The sequence below is a fragment of the Nycticebus coucang genome, chromosome 21, assembly GCF_027406575.1.
Source record: "Nycticebus coucang isolate mNycCou1 chromosome 21, mNycCou1.pri, whole genome shotgun sequence".
In the NCBI taxonomy this organism is placed as follows: domain Eukaryota; kingdom Metazoa; phylum Chordata; class Mammalia; order Primates; family Lorisidae; genus Nycticebus; species Nycticebus coucang.
In genome coordinates, this window is record NC_069800.1 from 36,238,039 (window position 1) to 36,258,509 (window position 20,471).

The following is a 20,471-nucleotide window of genomic DNA, read 5'->3' on the forward strand; positions in this document are numbered from 1 at the left end:
AGCTGAGCATAGGAGAGTGGCTTTGAGTTGGATGTGAGGTTAAGGTTTCTATCTAGATGGGATTGGTCCCTTTCAATTCAGAAAGTGAGACAGAGTTGTGGAAACAGAATTAGATCACATAAGTGGCAGGAAAGCTAAAGGGATCTGCTTGGGGTTATTTGAAGGGACAGTGGCAGAAGACCCAGCAGAGTACATACAAAGGCAGAGAAGATTCTGGTTGAGTTGGCAGTGCTGTGGTCGGCACACATTGGTGCCTGGCTGCAAAGGAGGGTAGAGCAGAGGCTGGGACACCACCCACAGCCTGCTCTGCTAGGGGGTTCCAGCAAAGACTCTGCAGTCCCTTGTCACACTGAAGCATGCAGAACAGCCCTAAAAGAATTTGCCTGGCCACACAGAGAATGACTGAAGCCTGCTGAGATAAAGCGCTGTCTCCCAAGGTGACCTCATCTATTTTTGGACATCATATCAGAAAGTTTTCCTAAAGTGACTTGAAATGTCTTCCTATTTTTGCACCTGGAGTCATGCAGAACAAGCTGACTCCCTTTGGACACTGTAACACAGGGAACAAGCCCGCCCCCACCCCCCGCCAAGTTCATCCCTTCTCCAGAAGGGGTGACCCCAGTGACCTCTCTCCTTCACCACTGTAGGGGAAACAGCAGTCTGGCAGAGTCGGTGCCATGTGGTTGCACTTGTTTAACCTTTATTTTGATGCTGCAGTAGGTGACTGGGCACCGCCTGGAATGCCCCAAATGCAGGCTGTGGATGAGGAAACAGTCCAGGCCAGCTTCTGCCCCGTATCCATCTGGAGAGTCCCTGGGTCCGGGGTGGGTCCGTCCTGCAGCATTGAAGGATGTGAGGAATGAGCAGGGCCCCCAGAAGCCGCTGGGGAATGTGCAAAAGTGATCAAGTCATGGGCCAGGGTGGTCCCAGTGCCAACCTGGGGGAGGAGGAAGAGGGGGTATGCTGGAGACTGGAGGTCCACATCCAGCAGTCTTGGGGGACAGAGTGGGTTTTCCAGGCTGGACATCATGGGCAGGGGTCTCACTCCACAGGTGAGCCTTCCCTGCTCCGTGTTACCCAAGTTTGTACAGGGGGCCACAGGGGCCCTTCATTCAGCCACGTCGATGGACAGCATGGCTTTGATGGCAGGGAACTTGTTGCAGGAGAAGTCGGCGAGCAGCTGCTTGGTGCCACTCCTGGTGGGTAGGATCTCAAAACGTACCCGGGACCGCTCCTTGGGGCGCAGGGTTGGTACACTGATGGGGAGGGCACAGGTCAGTGTTGATGTGAGAGGCACACATGTTGGACTAGACGGGCCTCTGTGGCCTCATTTCCTTCTCTGGTGGGGGCTCAGATTCTTTAGCTCCTTCTAGCTGCCTCCCTGGGTCACCAGGCCCCTCTAGCCCTAGGACAGCAAGGGTTTGGGGATCTCCCAAATAGTCTAAGCTCTGAGGGCCAGCTCTTAGCTCTGGTGACCTGGACTTCTCAGAAGTTCAAGTTTGGTAAACGCCAAAATCAAATGCAAAGGCAGATTCTTGAGTTCCAAGAGCCCCCCAAATTGTAGAGAATCCAAGACCAAAGAGAGCTCTGTTTACACTGCCCAGGGGCCTTGCAGGCTCCTGCTGCCCCCTGCCACTGCCCTCCCCCCCGCCCCCCACATAGCCAATCAGGCCAGGGACTCACTCAATCTTGAGATTGCCCCGCAGCAGGCCGCTCCCCTCCACCATCAGCACGCAGTTCTTGACAGGCTCATCCAGGGGGTTGGAGAAGAGCATCTGTACGTTCAGCGGCTTCTGCACATGAGCCTGGTCCAGCACCTGCGAGAGGAGGGGTGCCAAGTCAGGACCCCAGTGATCAGCCCCTGCCTGCCACTTAGTGAAGAAAAGCGCAGAGGAAGGGAGGGGCATTTATTTAGGCCTGCTAAGTGCCACCACCTTGTGTCAGAGAGCCTCCCAATCTGCACAGCGGATTGCAAGGACATCACCATCATCTCACGCTGTGGATGGTGACTCTGGGGCCAGAGGGAGAAGGGGCACACTGCAGTGCCCAGAGCATCGTGACTTCCCTGCCCGACTCTGGCTCATTCAGGGAAGGGCAGCCCCTGCCTCCCAGGACAGCCCAGTTTCACTGAGAACTAGGAAATTCTTCACGCTGCATTTAACAACATTGCTTTCCTTAACTTTCTGCTCATAAGTCCTATTTCTTTCCTTAAAACCTCCCCATAAGCATGGAAGATGGTGGTCACAGGCCTCCCGGCTCACACCATAGCTGCACTGTCCTGGGTTGGGGTTAGAAAAGGTGAAGTCCAGGTTTGGCATCAAAAAAGCAACCACGACTGTGTTCAGACACAAAGATGGCACCCTTCCCTCCTAGAAGGGACCAGATGAGATCATGGACAGGGAAGAACGCATCTGGGAGACAGAAACAAACATTTCTAGCTGGCTGATGGATTTCCTTTCTTCTTGTGAGGCTCGCTAGAGGCTGCTGCTTCCTGTCAGGCTGCTTTTGTTTTTCTTGCTGCCAATCCTCAGAGCAACCATTTTACAGGGACAAAGCTGATGTTCAGACTGATTCAACAACTTGGAAACTTAACACATTTGGAAAAAGCAGGGCCCAGATGGTTCCAAAGCCTTTGCTTTTTTCAATATGCCCTGCAATACCTACAAATAATTTGTGAATAACTGAAGCATTTTAGAGACTATGATCTGGGCCATAGTCTCTCTTGTGGAGGTCTCCTGAGTGTAAGACATAATTTGAAGAGCGAAGCATAGTTGTATGCTATTGGTATAGAGCAAAGCTACAGAAATGGTGCCATATTTTCCATATTGATATTTACTTGGAGATTGCCTTGCATTTGTTTTTCTTTCTTTGTTGCTGCTTAGCAGCCTCTCCTATCTATAAATGCACCTAAAGGAGAGGATAGGAGCCCCTTGAAACCTATGTTTTAGGTCATGGGTCACTTTGAAGGACATCAGTCTTTGCAACTGGTTTCAGATTTTATGATCTGATTCTATAGTCTAAGGTCCTAAATGCTAACTGCCAATTGGTGCCAGATGAGATAATGGGGTTTTACCCACATTATTATCTTTTTATAGAGATCGTTTTCCCTAATTTAAAACTCTGTGCTCTGCTCTGAGAGAGCTATGTGTTGGTTCATTCAAGGCAAGAATGTCTTGATTCTCTGAAGGCTTAATGATGGGTGAGAAGGTGCCTACAAGAAGGAAGATCGGGAGTCTTTTTAAAGGCTTAAATAAAAGAGTTTCTGATGGCACATTTTTAGCCTGTATGTGTCCTGATTTCCTTTCTAAAGATATTACAGTGTCTTTAAAGATAAATTAGACTTGCTGTGGGAATCCAAAAGATGTAGAGCGAAGGTGCTGAATAAAACAGAACGCTGTAGAAAGTTTGAGGATATTGGATAAGGGAATATAATGGGGGAAAAAACGAACTTTCTTTGAACATGGATCATTTTAATGCAGAATGTTTTCATAACTGAGCTGGCTGCTACCCAGTATCATTTTCTAGCCTCGGGAGTTGGAATGGGTACCGGGCCATCCATGGTGTTAAATAGATGGGGAGTGAAACAGAAGAGGCTTTCACAAGCAGGGGACGAGTGTGGACAGACCAGAAAAACTCTCCTATGGGCGGGAAGAATGCAAGCCCAGGACAGGAAGCTGTGTTCAGTCCTGCCCCAAGGAGGGGGCTGTTTCACTTTTACAAATATTGATTATCTACTAAGATACTGTTCCAAGGGAGACAGTGATGAACCTAGGACAGAGGTAGCACTCGCTGTGGAGTTACTGTGGGGTAGCGGACGGCAATCACATCACTGCACAAAGCAAGATATTCTTTCAGCTGGGACAAATGCCATGAAAAGGAAAGACCTTTCCGAGGACGTATAACTGGGTGCAGGCCTAATGCGAAGGGTCAGGACAGGCATCTTTGAGAGTGTGTGCAGGGGAAGTATTTTACTACCCCTATGACAGAGCAACTGCGACTCAGATTAAGGGACCTACTCAGTGTTACTGCTGATACATGGAGGGGTTAAAGACAATGCCAGGTCCATTCAGTTTACATGGACCCAGGTCTGATCTCTGCTGCCCCCAAACTGGCTCCCTAGGCTCTAAGGTGGGGGACCAATTCTTCCATTATGAATCACAGTCCTGACTAACCAGGACAGGGAAAGGTATAATCACGGACTAGCTTTATGGAGAACTGAACCGCATCAACGCTAACACCCTCAGCCTCCCTGCTCTCTGAGGATAAGAGCCCCTGCAGCCAGGCTACAGTTCAGGGACAGGTGGGGCAGGATAGGGCAGCCATGGTTCTCCTGGCTTCTCTAATCATGTGGGGCTTGGGAAGCTGGTTGTGTGTGATTAGAAAGAAAAGGTAAATCTTGTCGAGACAGCTGGGGCAGATGGTGGATGTATCAGACAAGGGCCTAATGCATGAAGGGGGAAGACACTGTCTTCTCTGCCCATCTGTCTGCCTGTCCTTGTCCAGCCTCTGAGCCCTCAGATCTGTGCCACCTAGTTCTGGCGTCATCCACCTGGGCGGGGGGTTCTTGGACCCAGGGGCTGGAAGTGAGCACAGGGGTTCCTTCTGGGTGGTGAGGAAGGGACAGAGTAGCACCAGGGCCTCCCATAGACCCACACACCCCACATGCTTGGCAATCAAGCCTGCAAACAAAAGTAGGTCCCAAAAGCAAAAAGATGCTGCTGCTGCTGCTACCAACATGCCAGGAAGCCTGGGAGTCCTGGCTCTGGCAATAACCCGCTGCCCCTTCTCTCTGGGCCTCGGTGTACTCATGTGTGAAATGACAAGGCACAGGGCTATGGAACTTGGCTCCTAGGAGTCCACGATTCTGTAACTCTAGGGCAGCAGTTCTCAACCTTCCTAATGCCCTTTAATACAATTCCTATGGGTCGCGACCCACAGATTGAGAACCACTGCTCTAGGGTGACAGGGGTGCATATGGGTCGGCTGTTTCTCATCTGGCCATGAACAGGGCCTGTGCTGTGGCCCTGGAGGGATTCGGCAGCTTGCCATGGGCAGCCCTACACGTGTTCCTGTCTGTGGCACACAGAGCCTGGCAGGGCCCAGCACACATCAGACTCTCAGCTGCTGAGTGGCTGGGCGAATGAGCTCCCTGCAGCCCTTCCTCAGCTGACATCCCCAGAGGGCCTGGAATGAGAAGCAAAGAAGCCGCCAGGCGAATGTGCCCATTTATCTCACCTGAGTGGGAGTTCTTGGCTGGTCCATTTGGCAGAAGCTAGACTGGAGCTGGGCCCAGTTCTCTGTCCCTCCCAGTAGGAAAGGGAGGGATTGTGGAAGGCAGCGGATTGGGGGTGCTGCACGGGCTGGGGGCCCCCATCTCATTACCTCCAGGGTCAGAGTGGGGTTGTCAAGAATAACATCCCGCTCCACCACCATCTCGGCCTCGTCGGAGATCTTGCACACGGCTGTGATCCGGATCATGTTATCAGCCTTCAGGTGCCGGTCATACTGTGCGTAGGAGATCTTCACGGGGTGCTGTGCTTCTGGAAGAAGCGAGGGAGCAGAGTGAGAGGGAGCAGGGATGGCTTCTGAACCTTCTTCAGAACTGACGCCAAGCCCAGGCATGCTGGTGGCAAGTCCAGGATGCTGGCTGGCTGGGCAGATTTCCTGGAGGACAGGGTGCTTCGTCCCCACCCTGGAAAATGTCAGGAGGCAAGTGTCCTTTTCTTTTCTTTTTTTTTTTTTTTGAGACAGAGCCTCAAGCTGTCACCCTAGGTAGAGTGCTGTGGCATCACAGCTCACAGCAACCTCCAACTCATGGGCTCAAGTGATTCTCCTGCCTCCGCCTCCCAAGTAGCTGGGACTACAGGCGCCCGCCACAACGCCCGGCTATTTTTTGGTTGCAGCCATCATAGTTGTTTGGCGGGCCCAGGCTGGATTCAAACCCACCAGCTCAGATGTATGTGGCTGATGCCTTAGCCGCTTGAGCCACAGGTGCAGAGCCAAGGGGGCAAGTGTCCTTCTAAGGGGTAGGGGAAGAACACAAATGCTGACTGCTTAGTGACAATAGCAGTCCTGGAGATAACACAACCGCAGGCAGGATGGGAGGCCGCAGTACTGGCTAAATAAATGCCAGGATCTTCCTTGCTGTCTAATAACTGGAGTTTCTATTGCAACAGCATCCCAGACCACCTTACCCCGTGGGGTGCCTCCTGCTACTAAACCGTCCACACACCAGCCAGACTAGGTTGGGTTTTTCCCTAAATCATGTCAGTCTTTTTCCACGTCACTTCAAAAGTGGTCCACGGCTCCTCACTGCCTTAGGGATGAAGTTCAGACCCCTCCCCTCGCCCCGCACCATTACTCCTCCACCCTCCTAAAGGAGCCCTCAATGCCTCTCGCTGATCTTCAGGCAAGATGGGCGTCTTTCAGCCCCACGCTCAGACTCATGTTGTCCCTGCTTCTCTCCATCTCTGTGCTCCTCCCCAAGCCTCACCCTCCTCCTGACACTGCAGGCCACGGAGCCCTCTCCTTCCCCGTGGTCCTGCATCCTATTCTCCCTCAGGCTGTCATGGTGGGTGGCTGGGGTGCCGGGGTGTCACAGGCTCCTTTAGGTAAAACTGGGAGAAGGGAGATGCCTCTGCCTTTAGTATTGGAGAAATTGGCCATGGCTGCCCTGAAGGTAGAGAGGACAGACCTTGGCATCAGCTACCCAACTCTTGGGCTCAGGGACCCAGAAAGGGAGGGAAACTTACCTGGGGCCACCGAGCAAGTATGCACGGGCATAGCGCCGTAGGACACTTCACCTGCCTCCCCCTTCCTTCCCACTCCACTCTGCTGTCTCTTACAAAAGGATGTAGTATTGGGGTTCTTTTTTTAAGCCCTTTCCCTTCTTTGAATTTTTTTTTTTTTTTGAGACAAAGTCCCACTCTGTCGCCATGGGGTTGAGTGCCGTAGCATCATCATAACTCACAGCAACCTCAAACTCTTGGGCTTCAGTGATCCTTTTGCCTCAGCCTCCCAAGTAGCCGGAACTATAGGTGTCTGCCCCAGTGTCCAGTTAGTTTTTTTTCTGTTTTTATTAGAGATGGGGTCTCGCTCTTTCTTGGGGTGGTCTCAAACTCCCGAGGTCAAGCAATCTGCCCAACTCGGCCTCCCAGTGTGCTAGGGTTATACGTGTGAGCCTCTGTGTTCAGCCTGCTTCTGTGAAGTTTTTTGACCTTCAAAACAGCTCTTTTTTTTTTTAAGCCTTAGAGGTAAATCACCGCCGGGCAGTTGCTTCTGACATTGAGAAGATTTCTGCTAAAATTCTGCCAGAAGACAGACTGCCATAGGGATGCTGTCCTCTGACAGATGTGACACCTTGGTTTCTCCGCAGACAGAATTCTTTCAAGACGGGCTGTATAATTAATCAGTTTCTATCAGTTCCTTATGTGAAGCAAATAGCCACCCCACCCTTGTTAATCTGCTTTGTAGGTCCATACCTTTTCATCACAGCTAGAAGGACTTTGTCAATGTAGGCACACCTGCCTTCTAATCCCATGCATGGCACCAGCCTTTCTCTGCCCCTCCTTGTTCCCTTCCCATCACTGTACCCAGGGGCAAGGAGTCACTGTCCCTCCCCAAAGCTCAGACCTCTAACTCCACCCACCCACAGCAGCTGTGAGGGACATGGGGCAAGGATTCAAGGCCCTGTGACTGTTTCCACCCACCCTTCCAGAGTCAGACCTGAGAAGTGACTTGTGGAGTTGGGGTGGCGGGGACAGGGTGGCAGCAATGTAACACAGAAAACATGGCGGTACTGGATTAGCCTAAGGGAGCCTAGGACCAGCATTTGTCACTTAGTAGCAAGGACACTTAATGTCTTAAACAAGTCACAAATCTCTCTACGCTTCACTTTCTGCCTCTAAAAAATGGATGCTGAAATCTACCCTTTCTTAGAAGGTTAAATGAGCTGGCATATGAGGACACATTCTGCAAACTGTGGGAGGGGGTATACACCTGTAAAGGATGTGGTGCCAGGAAGGGAATGACAAAGCCTCCCTCCTGTCTCCCCCAGGGCATAAAAGGATTTTATTAGGTGGCACTGCCCTGGATTGCACTGTTCGTGGAGACAGCAACTTGCAAAGCATAAGAACCCACGGCTTAATCCTGGGGCTGCTCATTACTCCATCCTTAGCCAGCTGACTAACCTGAAGCCCCAACAGACCATTAACTGTCTTGGATTTGCAGACTCCCACCAACTGCAGGACAAAGTTACCTTCCTCGGGATCTAAGGACATCGTGACGGAATCCTTCCACACTTCGTGCACTAGTGTGCCATTGTAGACTATGGTCCAGGCTGTCATATTCACTGTCACTGTCTTCTCATCACTGGTCATGTTTTTCAGCAGCAGGGCTAGGCTGACTTCTTTGCCCACTGCCAGTATGCCAGTGACCTTGAACTGCCCAGAGATGCTGCGCATCCGTTCCTCTGATTCCAAACCCCCCGAAGATGTTGCGCCAAATGATGCACTGGGTTTAAGTTTCCCTAGAGCCTTCTGGAACACTTGTCTTTCCTGGGAAGAACCTGTGTGGTGGGATAAAACAGAGCATCTCAGGGAGGTGGTGGCCACCCGAGCACAGGGCTGACCCAGAAGACAACCTGGGACCAATGCTGGCTCTACCACTGCCCCTCATTGCGGCTCCATGCAAGCATCTGACCTCTACAGGTTTCCGTTTCACCCTCCTTAACCTGAGACTCACAAACCAGCTGCTCTCTGGTGCTTTTCCAATCAGTTTTAGATTGAGACTCCATAGAGCAGTGATTTTCACCCAGTGTGCTGTAAGAAGAGCTTAGGTGTGCCGTGAAAAATTTTAAAGATCATTAGTCAGGGTGTTGCCTGTGGCTCAAAGGAGTAGGGCACCGGCCCCAGATGCCGGAGGTGGCGGGTTCAAACCCAGCCCCGGCCAAAAACTGCAAAAAAAAAAAAAAAATAGATCATTAATTAAATTTTTAAAATAAGTTCAAAGCACAGTAAGTATATTCTTTTTTTTCACTCCTTTATTTTGATCAACATAATTTAAGTGTACTGTGGAAGTTTAATTATAGGTTCAAGTGTGCCGTCAGATAGAAAAGGTTAAAAACACTGCGAATATAGACAAAGCTTTATCAGCCACAATTACCGTGTGGCTTGATTGTTCACTTATGTTAATTAGGTTAGATTATTTTTTGGAGACAGTCTCACTTTGTTGCCCTCAGTAGAGTGCTCTGGCATCATAGCTCACAGCAACCTCAAACTCTTGGGCTTAAGCCATCCTCCTGCCTCAGCCTCCTGAGTCGCTAGGACTACAGGCGCCCGCCACAATGCCCAGCTAGTTTTTCTATTTTTAGTAGACACGGGGTCTCACTCTTGCTCGGGCTGGTCTTGGACTCCTGAGCTCAAGTAATCCACCTGCCTCAGCCTCCCAGAGTGCTAGGATTATAGGTCCAGCCAAATTAGATTTCTTTTTCTGGTAAAAGCTCTAGTGAGGCTTAAAGAACAAACATGACTTTTAAATAAATAACACACACTGAGCTGAAAAGAATTAGAAGAAATTCATAAGCACAAAAACAAGGTTATGAGTCAGAACTGATTTCATTTTAACAAATGTTCAAAACACTTCACCAGATTCTTCAGCCTTATTTTTAAAGGTGCTTTAAGAGTCAAAGAGTGACACTTGGGTCGATGCTGGTTGACAAGGACTTCTCACAGCTGGTGTGTTTCCAAGTTATGACTAGTTCAACTTGTTGACAGATTCCAGGTTTCCCAAATGCAAAGGCTGAATGAAAGAATGAGATTTCTGACTGGGGCTGGCTCAGGCTGTGGGTGGTGCTGAAGGTGATGGTGTAAGCGCCCTGCGCGGCACGTGGGGCAGCACTGAGTGCTGAGTAACTGCCTGCGAGCCTCAGAGCCAGGCCGGCTGAGCCATCCTCACGACCTCCTGCCTGGGCCTGAAGACCATCTGGTGCAGAGAGATGGCGTCACCCTTCCAGGAGCACAGAGGCATACCAAGAAAAGTGGCCACCTGTGCCTCTGCAGGCCAGCCACACTTACGGTCCCCACCTTCTCCAATCACCCTGTACAATTTTTAAGTGCTTCTTATAAGCAATTTGCAACTCACTGAGCCCTTTCCCATAAGTTAACATATAACGACCAGCGTAGACTTCAGAGGCCAGCTAGTCCAAGGTCATCACGTTAGAGTGAAGGCCCTAAGAGGAGAAGCAACTGGTCCAGACCATTCTGAGGATTAGAGGCAGAGAGAGAGGGGTGTCTGGACCCCCAACTAAGGTTCCTCCCACACACCCTGCTAAAAAGGAGGCAGCCACCAGATTACCTATGTGGATAGCTCCTGGTGGGCTGGGTTCCTTTGGGTGCCTTCCCATCCTCTAATGGAGTTGAAATTCCACACCCAGAGCTGAAGGCTGTGCAGAGACCTGAGGCTACCGGGCCTGGGATCTCGAAGCAGATGTGTTTGCACAACGGGGCTTGGAGCTTCCATGCCTATATAGGTCACCTGCTGGGCTTACTCAAGACGAAGCTTCCTGCTGCTGTTTTCTCCCTTTGGTGTTGGCATTGCGTCAATGCTTAGCAACCCATTTTATGAGCTTTTCCTCCCCAGGGCCCTCAGAGACAAGCTAGTATCATGAAGTAAGAAGAGCTGGGCAACAGCAGGCAAGTGATCACGTAGGGGCTGGGGCATTGCCAGGAGTCCTGTAAGGATCCCCCTAGCCTGGCCATGTCTGGCCCCTCTTCCATTGGGGAGGAGGCTTAGCAGGGACAGCCAGAGGCTCCAAGAAGCAAGATTAAAGTGTAAGAGTAATGCAAGGAACCCCACAGGGTCATACCTCCATGTAAGCAGTGCCTACAAAATAGTCACGTGGAAGGTCACTGGTTCAGGACGCTATAGATGTAAAGATCACTGCTATTTATTAAGTCCTTGTTACACACCAGGCATTCCACTGGGCACTCTGTGTGCATGGGCTCCTTTAAGTCCCACTGAAGACAAGCATTCCTATTCTGATTTTACCAGTGAGGAAATGAGGGAGACCCTAGGAAATGTGCTTGAGTTGACACTTATGAGTGGTAGGACTGGGGTTCACTTTCCACCCCTGGCTCAGTATACACTCGTTTCTACATCATGGCATTGTTGAAACTACTTGTCTTACATTTGCCCTCCTTAGCCCACCCCCCTGGCCCCATCTGCAGTGTTCTCTGCTGTGTCGCCCTAGGGCCAGCCGGAAGCAGCCTTCAGGAGGGCTCAGACTGCCTGGGAGAAGGTCCATCTGACCTCAACTTTGGAAATGGCCCACAGAGGCAGATGGCACCAATCTTATCACCCTAGGTGTCAAAATGGTATTTGTAGACATCAAAATGTCTGATCTTGAACTCCTGAGCTCAAGCAATTCACCCACCCATCTTACTCTGTGCAAGAGTGAGACCCCATCTCTACTAAAAATAAAACTTTGTAGACATTTTGATGTCTACAAATACCAGTCCCCCGAGTGGTCACGCTCCTGGACTTGGAGTCAGAGCCATCTCCCATGCTCAGCTTTCCTCTTGTATAAACTCCAGCCACCACTGACAGCTTAGAGATTTGGGGCTCAGTTTAGGGGGTACTGTGGGCATCTTTATGAGAGTACTGTTCTTAACCCCCCAAAACCAACAATGAGGATCAATGGAATCAACTATTTTGAAGCATTTTAGAAAGAGTGAAATGTTCACCTGATTAAGGAGTGACTGTGGCCAGCTAAAGAAAGCACTAAAAATGTATCTAAAAATGAACTTCAGCCTGGTGCAGTGGCTCACTCCTGTAATTCCAGCACTCTGGGAGGCTGAAGTGGGCTGACTGCCTGAGCTCACAGGTTCAAGACTAGTCTGAGCTGGTGTAAGACCTCATCTCTAAAAATAGGCAGGTGTTGTGGTGGGCACCTGTAGTCCCAACTACTTGGGAGGCTGAGGCAAGTGAATTGCTTGAGCCCAAGAGTTTGAGATTGCTGTGAGCTGTGACACCATGGCACTCTACTGGGAGTGACAAAGTGAGACTCTGTCTCCCCTCAAAAAATAAATAAGTAAAAAATAAAAATAAAAATGAACTTCACATTCAAATGGAGAATTGTCTTCATCAAAGAGATATGATTGATGTTGGTTCCAAAAGCAACTTCTGAGAAACAAATGCAATTTGAGTAAAGACAGCCCCATAGCAACTGGCCTTTCAAGATGACTTTGGGGGGCTCAGCACTTGTGCGGATACCTGAGATTTCAGGGACTTGGGCATTCTCTCCATCATGTAACCATACCTCATCTGGCTTCTTGGGAGGCCTCTGAGTGTACATAGCATAAGCCCATGTGTCTGGGTACATTGCTTTGTTCAGATGGTGTTTTCCGCTTGTGTCTAGGGAGGCTAGGGGAGCAGGCTAACTGAGAAATCTCACCCAAAGCCCTTGAGAGCTTTGCACAGGGTCCATATCTCTTCCTGTGATGTTCAACCATGGTGCTGTCACCCCAGTTGTGCAACTGAGAAAGGGAAAAGCTGGAGATGAACTGGGCTGTTAGCCACCTGTGCCAGGCAGCAAACCTCTGCCACTGGCACTGTGGCTGGCCATGGGAGTTCTGTTCCCTTGGAAATAATCCTGGGAGTTGGCATCAGGGAGCATCTTATCATTCAGACAGAACCAGCTGAGAGTATGAAGGAGGAGGAGGCCTTCTCTCCTCTCCAGCCTCGAAGTCGTCCTCCCACCATGGGTCACCATGTGGCAGTGCCCTTCAGGCCCCTCCTACCTTCTGGGTGCTTGTACTTGTCCGTGACGTCCATGCGAGAGTAGCTGCCCACTGCCTTGGTACTGATGTACTTGCCAACGGAGTGAGTGTCCACAGACATCTTTCTCTGCGTGCCGGTGCTACTGTCTTCAACCCAGTTGATGCGGTCAGCATTAACCTCCGCGAAGAGGAAGGCCATGTCGAATGGCAGGTTCACGTCGCCTTCTCGGACACCGTGGACTGAAGCGGGGCCACACTGGAACACCCCTAGTGGCCAGGATGCAGAGGTTGGATATATGCCAAGGCCAGGTCTGCCCGCAAAAGCCCACCCAGGGCCCACTCCTCTGAGGGCCTTCCACAGCCACCCTCTGCCCCAGCCCATCCCTCCCTCTGCCCCACTCATTTGGCATTCAGCAGAGGCCCTCCTCAGCTATTGTTATCTTTCTGTAATGCCACCCTAGTCACTCCGCCTCACCATGATACGGGCTCAATCCTGCACCCTGTGGATACCTAATCTGTGCTGACCCACTGTCCTTGGTCTGTTTCCTAAAAGTCTTGCTGTCTTGTGCTCAGGATGCCTCTTTTCCAGCTCTACAAATTATTTGGCCTAGAAGGTCAACATCCTCCTATTACTGGAAGAATTCCCTGAATGCCCAGTCCACAGGAGTCTCTTGCTCCTCTGAGCTCTCCAGCCATAGCTCAGATAGATGGATGACAGATAGATAGATAGATAGATAGATGAATAGATAAATAGAAAGAAAGAGAAAGAAAGATAGGTGATAGATTCACCAGCTCTTTCAATTTTTTCTTTTTTTTACTATGACCCCTAGAAAGCCATACATTTGACATCTTGGCCCATACATAATACTGAAACAAAAGTTTCACAGAACAATAGTCCTTAGTGTTACCGTGTCTAATGAGCCATGATATTTTTATTTTCCTTTTTCCCCTCATTCCATTCATTTTCATTTATTAAAATGACGGTCACAACCCACTAACTTGATTTTATAACCACTAATGGGTTGCAATGAAAACTTTGAACACTAGTGGCTTGAAAATATCTTTGAGGTTACTCCCCAACCCCCAAATCTGGTAATGCCCACCGATTCTGATCCAGGGGCTAGGGGTTGGATGGGGTAAGACAATTTTCATTATAAGTCCTTTCAGAACAGGTTGAATGTTTTTCGACTGTGTGCACACTTTACTTTATAATTTTTTTTTTTTTAATATTTGAAAGCAGCCACTCAAAATGAAGGTAACAGACAGGCATGCTCTAGAGATTAGAGGAGGGAAGAGGAAAGACTCCTGGAGAGCCTGGGACCAGCCCCCTGTGGGAGAGAAGGGGCAGAGAGGAGAGAATGCAGAGCCCAGGTCTGGAACAGGGGCACAGGCCTGCCTGAGGGAGAGCTCTGCGGGCAGAAGGAGCTGCTGGGCGAATGGTGATCGGAAGCATGGAGGAGTGCGGAATGTGGACCAACTCCCAGGGCAACCAGTAACTGCAAGGTTTTGCACTAGGGGGGACAGGCTGCTAGAGGCGGGACTGGGAAATCATCATTGGCAGAGGAAGGTTTCTTTCCCTTGTCACCTGGCCCTTGCCAGGGTCTCTGCCACAGCAACACCAGCCAGTGTGGGTGTAGGGAAGATACTCATTTAAATAGCAGCTTTAGCCAAATAAAATTAGAAGGGGAAATCTATTTTAAAAAATATTTTGGCTTGGGCGGTGCCTGTGACTCAGTGGGTAGGGCACTGGCCCCATATACCGAGGGTGGCGGGTTCACACCTGGCCCTGGCCAAACTGCAACAAAAAAATAGCCGGGTGTTGTGGCGGGAGTCTGTAGTCCCAGCTACTCAGGAGGTTGAGGCAGGAGAATCGCCTAAGCTCAGGAGTTGGAAGTTACTGAGAGGGCCATAAAGTGAGACTCTATGTCTAAAAAAAATAATATATATATATTTTGGCTTTAACCCCATTGTGCATTCCAGAGATGGGGAGGGCCTTAGGGTCACTTGCCTGTGCTGCTGCCCACTACTGTAAGTAACTGAGAGGCTTGTGACTTAGGGCCGTGCCCTGGGAAGGGCTGGCGCAGGGTTACCTTGACTCCTCTCCTGGGGGGTGGCGTCCAACACCTGCCATCCACCATATGAAGGGCCCAGGTCAGTCCGCATAAACCAGGCTTCATTCCAGACATGGAAATTCCTGCGGACAGAACCAGAGGCTGCAGAGTTTGCCCAAGGCCATACAACAGGTGAGTGGCAAAACACCGCATCTTTGCCCTGATGGGTCAGTGCCCTGACAGACATATAGTGAGCTATTGTGCTAAGCCTTGGTGAGCGCCGTCTTGTGGAAATCTTCACAGTGCTGTGAAACGGGTACTCTTTTGATGCTCATTTCATAAAAGGGGAAACTGAGCCTCAAGGAAGTTAAGCAGCTAACAATGGCAGAGTCAAAGTGTGGACCCATGTACGCTTAACCCCAAAGCCAAAGCCTTGACCGCCATGCTCCACTGCCCTTCTTGGTGAGGGGACGGGGAGGGAAACACCTGTAGGTTGGAGCCAGCTACCCAGCCAGCAAACCCACGCAGCTTTCTCGCTGTGCCCTGTTCAGCACACTTCTGTATTTGGTGTGGGATGAACATGAATGGGGCTGCAAGAGGAATGACAGGTCTGGCAGGGTCTGCATTGAAGACGGGCATACACCAGTCCTCAAGTGCTATTTGTGTCTCAGTCTGTAAGCTTCAGTCCCTGCTCACCCTGCGCCAGGCAGAGCCAACTCGCCAAAGTGAGTCTTATTCATTTGGTCCCTTGATTCTGCCCTCTTTCCTCCTCCTCTCCACAGCCATGGAAACCACAGTAACACTGCCTTGACAGTTTTCAGTTCATCTTGGGGAAAAATTTAAGTCCAACAGAAAATGTAAGTCCAACATAAATCCAAGTTCCAGTCAGAACATAAAAGAATTTTTTTATACTCCTAAGGCAGCGGTTCTCAACCTGTGGGTCACTACCCACAGTAACTATATTAAAGGGTTGCAGCATTAGGAAGGTTGAGAACCACTGTCCTAAGGTAACAAAGATAGTTCTTTTTTTTTTTGAGACAGTCTCAAGCTGTCACCCTGGGTAGAGTGCTGTGCAGTCACAGCACACAGCAACCTCTAACTGTTGGGCTTAAGTTAAGAGATTCTCTTGCCTTGGCCTCCCACGTAGCTGGGATTGCAGGTGCTCACCACATGGGCCTACTATTTTTTGGTTGTAGTTGTCATTGTTGTTTGGTGGCCCCAGGCTGACAGACATGGAACCTGCCAGCTCCGGTGTATGTGGCTGGCGTCCTAGGTGCTTGAGCTACAAGTGTCAAGCCAGACAAAGATAGTTCTAAGCAGACTTTCTATTTCAGAAGCCATAAAGGAAAAAACTGATACATTTGACTATCTAAAAATATTGAAGTTACGTATAAACAAACAAACAAAAACCTTGTAGCTCTGTTTCTGGGATGGAAGATAAACTTGTCATAAATGAAATCATATAATGATAAACTCTGAAAAAAAGAACAGCTAAAAAGACAAATCCCTGAGAGTGAAAAAAGGAGGAAGATTTTGAAGAGAAGTCAAAACTTGGAGGAAGCCACCAGTGTGGGGTGAGCTGCACTTTCTGTGGCTTGGTCCTAAGGACCAAGACACTGTTGGGGAACAGCGCAGGGCAGTAAAAACTCCACAGCTTCCTGACCTGAGGAAACAGGGCCTGGGCCAAGTTGGATTGGTGGAGAGTGAGGGGAGAGTTCTTAAAAGAGAGACCCAAGGAAACTGCCCACATCTCTGGGTGACCCCTGAACTTCACGTACATGCGGTAGGCTACCAGTAATTCAGCTAACGATGAGAGGACTGAGTAGACCTGGCTACTGTTCAGAGGTTAGCACACCCTGCACACACAATAGGAACAGCAGTTTGATCAACAACAACAACAACAACAACAACAAAAAAGAGGCTGGGCACCTGTGGCTCAAGCGGCTAAGGTGCCAGCCACATACATCTGAGCTGGCGGATTCGAATCTAGTCTGGGACCTCCAAACAACAATGACAGCTGCCACCAAAAAATAGCCGGGCATTGTGTCGGGCGCCTGTAGTCCCAACTACTTGGGAGGCGGAGGCAGGAGAATCACATGAGCCCAGGAGTTGGAGGTTGCTGTGAGCTGTGATGCCACAGCACTCTACCCGGGGCGACAGCTTGAGGCTGTCTAAGAAAAAAAAAAGACTGCACTGACAGTTGGTGCCCACTGCAGGTGAAGATGGTTAGCCGTTTGCGTCTGCCCGAGGTGGAGTGCTGAAACAAAACAGCAGCCTTCAGACGTACCCAACATCCAGGGGACAATTTAAAGTTGTTTAACATACAAAGAACCAGGAAAATGTGATTTATCCTCAAAGGAAAAAACAATCAACGGAGGTCAATTCTAAAACAAGCCAGACATCAGAATTGCCAGACAGAGACTTTAAAGCAACTTCTTTTTTTTTTTTTTTTTTTTGCTGTAACATTTTTTACTTTATGAAATTTTAAGCTTTTTAATACTTTTTGACTCTTACAATAACAGCATAAAACATAAACACATTGTTTAGCTGTACGTAAATATCTTGTTTAGGGCAGTGCCTATGGCTCAAGGAGTAGGGCGCTGGCCCCATACACCAGAGGCAGCGGGTTCAAGCCTGGCCCAGCCAAAAACTGCAAAAAAAAAAAAAAAAAATTCTTGTTTATATCCTTAAAGCAACTTCTATAACTGGGTTCAAAGAAATATAAGGGAAATATGCTCATAATGAATGAGAAGAGAGGAGCTCTTGGCAGAGAAATAGAAAAGCGGAAATTTCCAACTGGAAAAAAGACCACTATCTGAAATGAAATAATTCCATGGATGAACCTATTAGCAGAATAGAGATGACAGAAGAAGAGTAAATAATCTTGAAATAAATCAGTAGAAATGATCCAGTCTGAAGATCAGAGAGAAAAATGATTGAAAAAAATCAATAGAGAAAATATGAGCAACATCATGCTAGATAGAGACTGGCTACATTAATATTATAAAGAACTTACAAATCAATACAAAAAAGACACAAAAGAAAAACACACCAATAAAGGGCAATGAGAAGGCAGTTTTTATAAGGAATACAAATGATCACTGAATATAGGAAAATAGTTTTAATCTCCCTACTATCAAAAGAAAATTAAAATGACGAAGAGATGCATAGATTACACCTACTGGACTGAGGGAGATTAACGCATAGATGATACTCACTGTTGTACGCATTTCCAGGTGGGAAAACAAGCACCGTCATACCCCACTGGTGGGAGTTTAATTTGGTCTGACCTTTGTGGAGAGCTATTTGGCAATGAGTATTGGAAAAAAAAAAATTTTTTAAAAATCTACATACCCATTGAACTAGTAAGTCCAGGTCTAGGAATTTCTCCTATAGAAAAACTCACATCACGGCCATGTAAAAATGTCCAGCATTGTTTGGAATGGCAAAAGCGTTGGAGGAAAAGGTCCTCCCTAAGGGGGCGTTCAGATAAACTGGCACAGCCATGCAGTGGAATATTAAACAGCTGCCAAGAAGAACAAGCAAAATCAATCTAGTCCTTACATGGAGAGATCTCACTTGATCCTGCACTTGATCTTAGCCCAAAGGCCGAGAAGTGATGGAGAGATGTCTTGAATGTATCATGAAGTAAGAAGATCAAGTTTCAGAATACTGTGTGTATATCATGCAAATGTATATGATAAATTCATCTGAATTTAAAAAATGGGGAACGTTAGTCTCCAATATTGTCTTAGGTAGCCACCATTAGCAATTTGATGTATGTTTGATGTGCATATGAATATTTTCTATAATTAAAATTAATCAATGCTTCTATAATTAGAAAATGAATGTTTAAAAAAATTGCATATTAATAAATGATAATAACTAACACAGTTAACATAGAAAGTTAAATGTTTCAACTGCCTTACACATATTAACTCATTTAATCCTCATAACACCTATAAAATAGAAATAATTACTGCCCTTGTTTAACAGCTCTGGAAACTGAGGCACAGAGAAGTTAACCCCATAGAGAATGGGCTTTGAATACAGGCAGAAGTGGTTAAAAAAGGAAATAGGTATCATGGGTAACAGTAGAGGGATCACAGTTTATAATGGAATATGATACATTTATGCTTCCCTTATTTTTGAAGACTACTCAATGACATGAGAGAAATACTCATAATGTTTAGTCAAAAACACATGATTGAAATTATAAAGTGGTTGGTTTCGAGGTGTGGAAAAAAGTAGGATGTAAAAAGTATATTCCCAATTCTATAAATAACAACAATGAATAGAGAAAAAGTTAAATAGAACACTATTGAATGTTAGAAATATGTGAATGGTAAGATCATAGATGATTTTTACTTCTTTATGTATTTTAAAATTTCTTACAATCGTTTGGGGGAAAAGTCATTATAAACATTATCTCCTGGACCCACAAAACGTCTTTTTGAATGGGATTTCAGGATCCGTTAGAAATCGTCAAGAAGGCCAGGGAAGAAGGGCAGGGAGATGATCCCAGGTGGGTGAAAGGGGCAAGGGAGGGATGAGAAAGTGGTGAGAATGCCGAGTTCCATGTTCCTGTCATTCCTGGCAGACAACCCCAGGGAAAAAAACAAAACAAAAAGTGATAAGTAGTTGTGTTTTAATACTTATTTGCAAGGCGGGAATTAAAGATGGAGCAGATAACAAATGCATAAATCCATCTTGGTTGCTCCCTCAGGCAGAAGCCAGCCACTTTAGTTACAAACATTTGGGATGGGCATCATCGTGGAAATTCTGGTTTGAGTTTCTGGTTGTGTGCCGTGCTCCCTCTCACCCTCTCTCGCCCCCCAACCTTGGGCTTTGTCCCGGTCCTGGACATCTCGGGAGCAGGGACTCAGGATGAGGACAGGCTGCAGGCATCAGAAATATTGGAAAATTTATTAAAAGATGCAAACCAATCTGATGTAATCTTTGAAGTTTATAAACCATTTCTGTAGAGACAGCAACTGAGCTATGCTTGCCTTTGAATTCAGTCAGGAAACCCTGCCTAGAAAGTGTCCCCCAACCACCACCCTTTCTGAAGGTAAACTCCACATCCTGCCAAGTGCTGTTCAGATACTGATACTGCCTTTGCCAAAACAAATCTTTCCTGACATGCTGAGAGGTGCCAGTCATGCCTCTCTGCTATCTCTGCATCTTGCCCATGTTCAATGATTCACTTTTTCTGCTCCACAATCGTCATTCTTTACAGGCGGCTATAAGCCCCTCGGGCCCAGTGCTCTCTACTGGGTGCCTTGTGTCCAGTGCAGGCATGCACCGAATAATATTGTTCTCAGGCTAAGGCCTCTCTCCTTGGTTTTCACACTGTGGGTTGGGTGTGATGCTCTAGGTACGCTGGCAGATAGCTGAGTGCCAGTGGAGACAGGTGTTCAGCGGCAGAGGCCGAGAAAAGATTGCAGAAGGAGCTGGGGCTCAGCCAGTGTGGGTGCCCACAGCTCTTCTTAGGAATCACTGTCCAATTCCACCTCCCAGACAGGGCTGGGGCAATTCCCACATGGCTTCTACTTCCCAGCTCTCCAAAGTCTACAGAAAGGTCAGTCTATGACTCTAGAAATTGGTGGATCAAGTCAAATGAATTAAGAAAACAAGCCAGAGG

At 48.2% G+C, this 20,471-nt stretch overlaps 1 protein-coding gene across 2 annotated transcripts in view; it reads right to left on the reverse strand.

Moving 5' to 3' along the window:
• Positions 1–713: 713 nt before the first annotated feature.
• TGM3 (transglutaminase 3) overlaps positions 714–20,471 on the reverse strand; it is a 45,941-nt gene continuing 26,183 nt past the window's right edge. For both annotated transcript variants that reach the window (XM_053574665.1, XM_053574666.1), the window contains exons 8-13: positions 14,867–14,970; positions 12,798–13,043; positions 8,258–8,566; positions 5,383–5,540; positions 1,684–1,817; positions 714–1,256 (exon numbers count right to left, since the gene is read on the reverse strand). In XM_053574665.1, the coding sequence (XP_053430640.1) occupies positions 1,109–1,256; positions 1,684–1,817; positions 5,383–5,540; positions 8,258–8,566; positions 12,798–13,043; positions 14,867–14,970 (1,099 nt within the window). In that variant the 3' untranslated portion in view covers positions 714–1,108. The remainder of the gene's footprint in view (positions 1,257–1,683; positions 1,818–5,382; positions 5,541–8,257; positions 8,567–12,797; positions 13,044–14,866; positions 14,971–20,471) is intronic.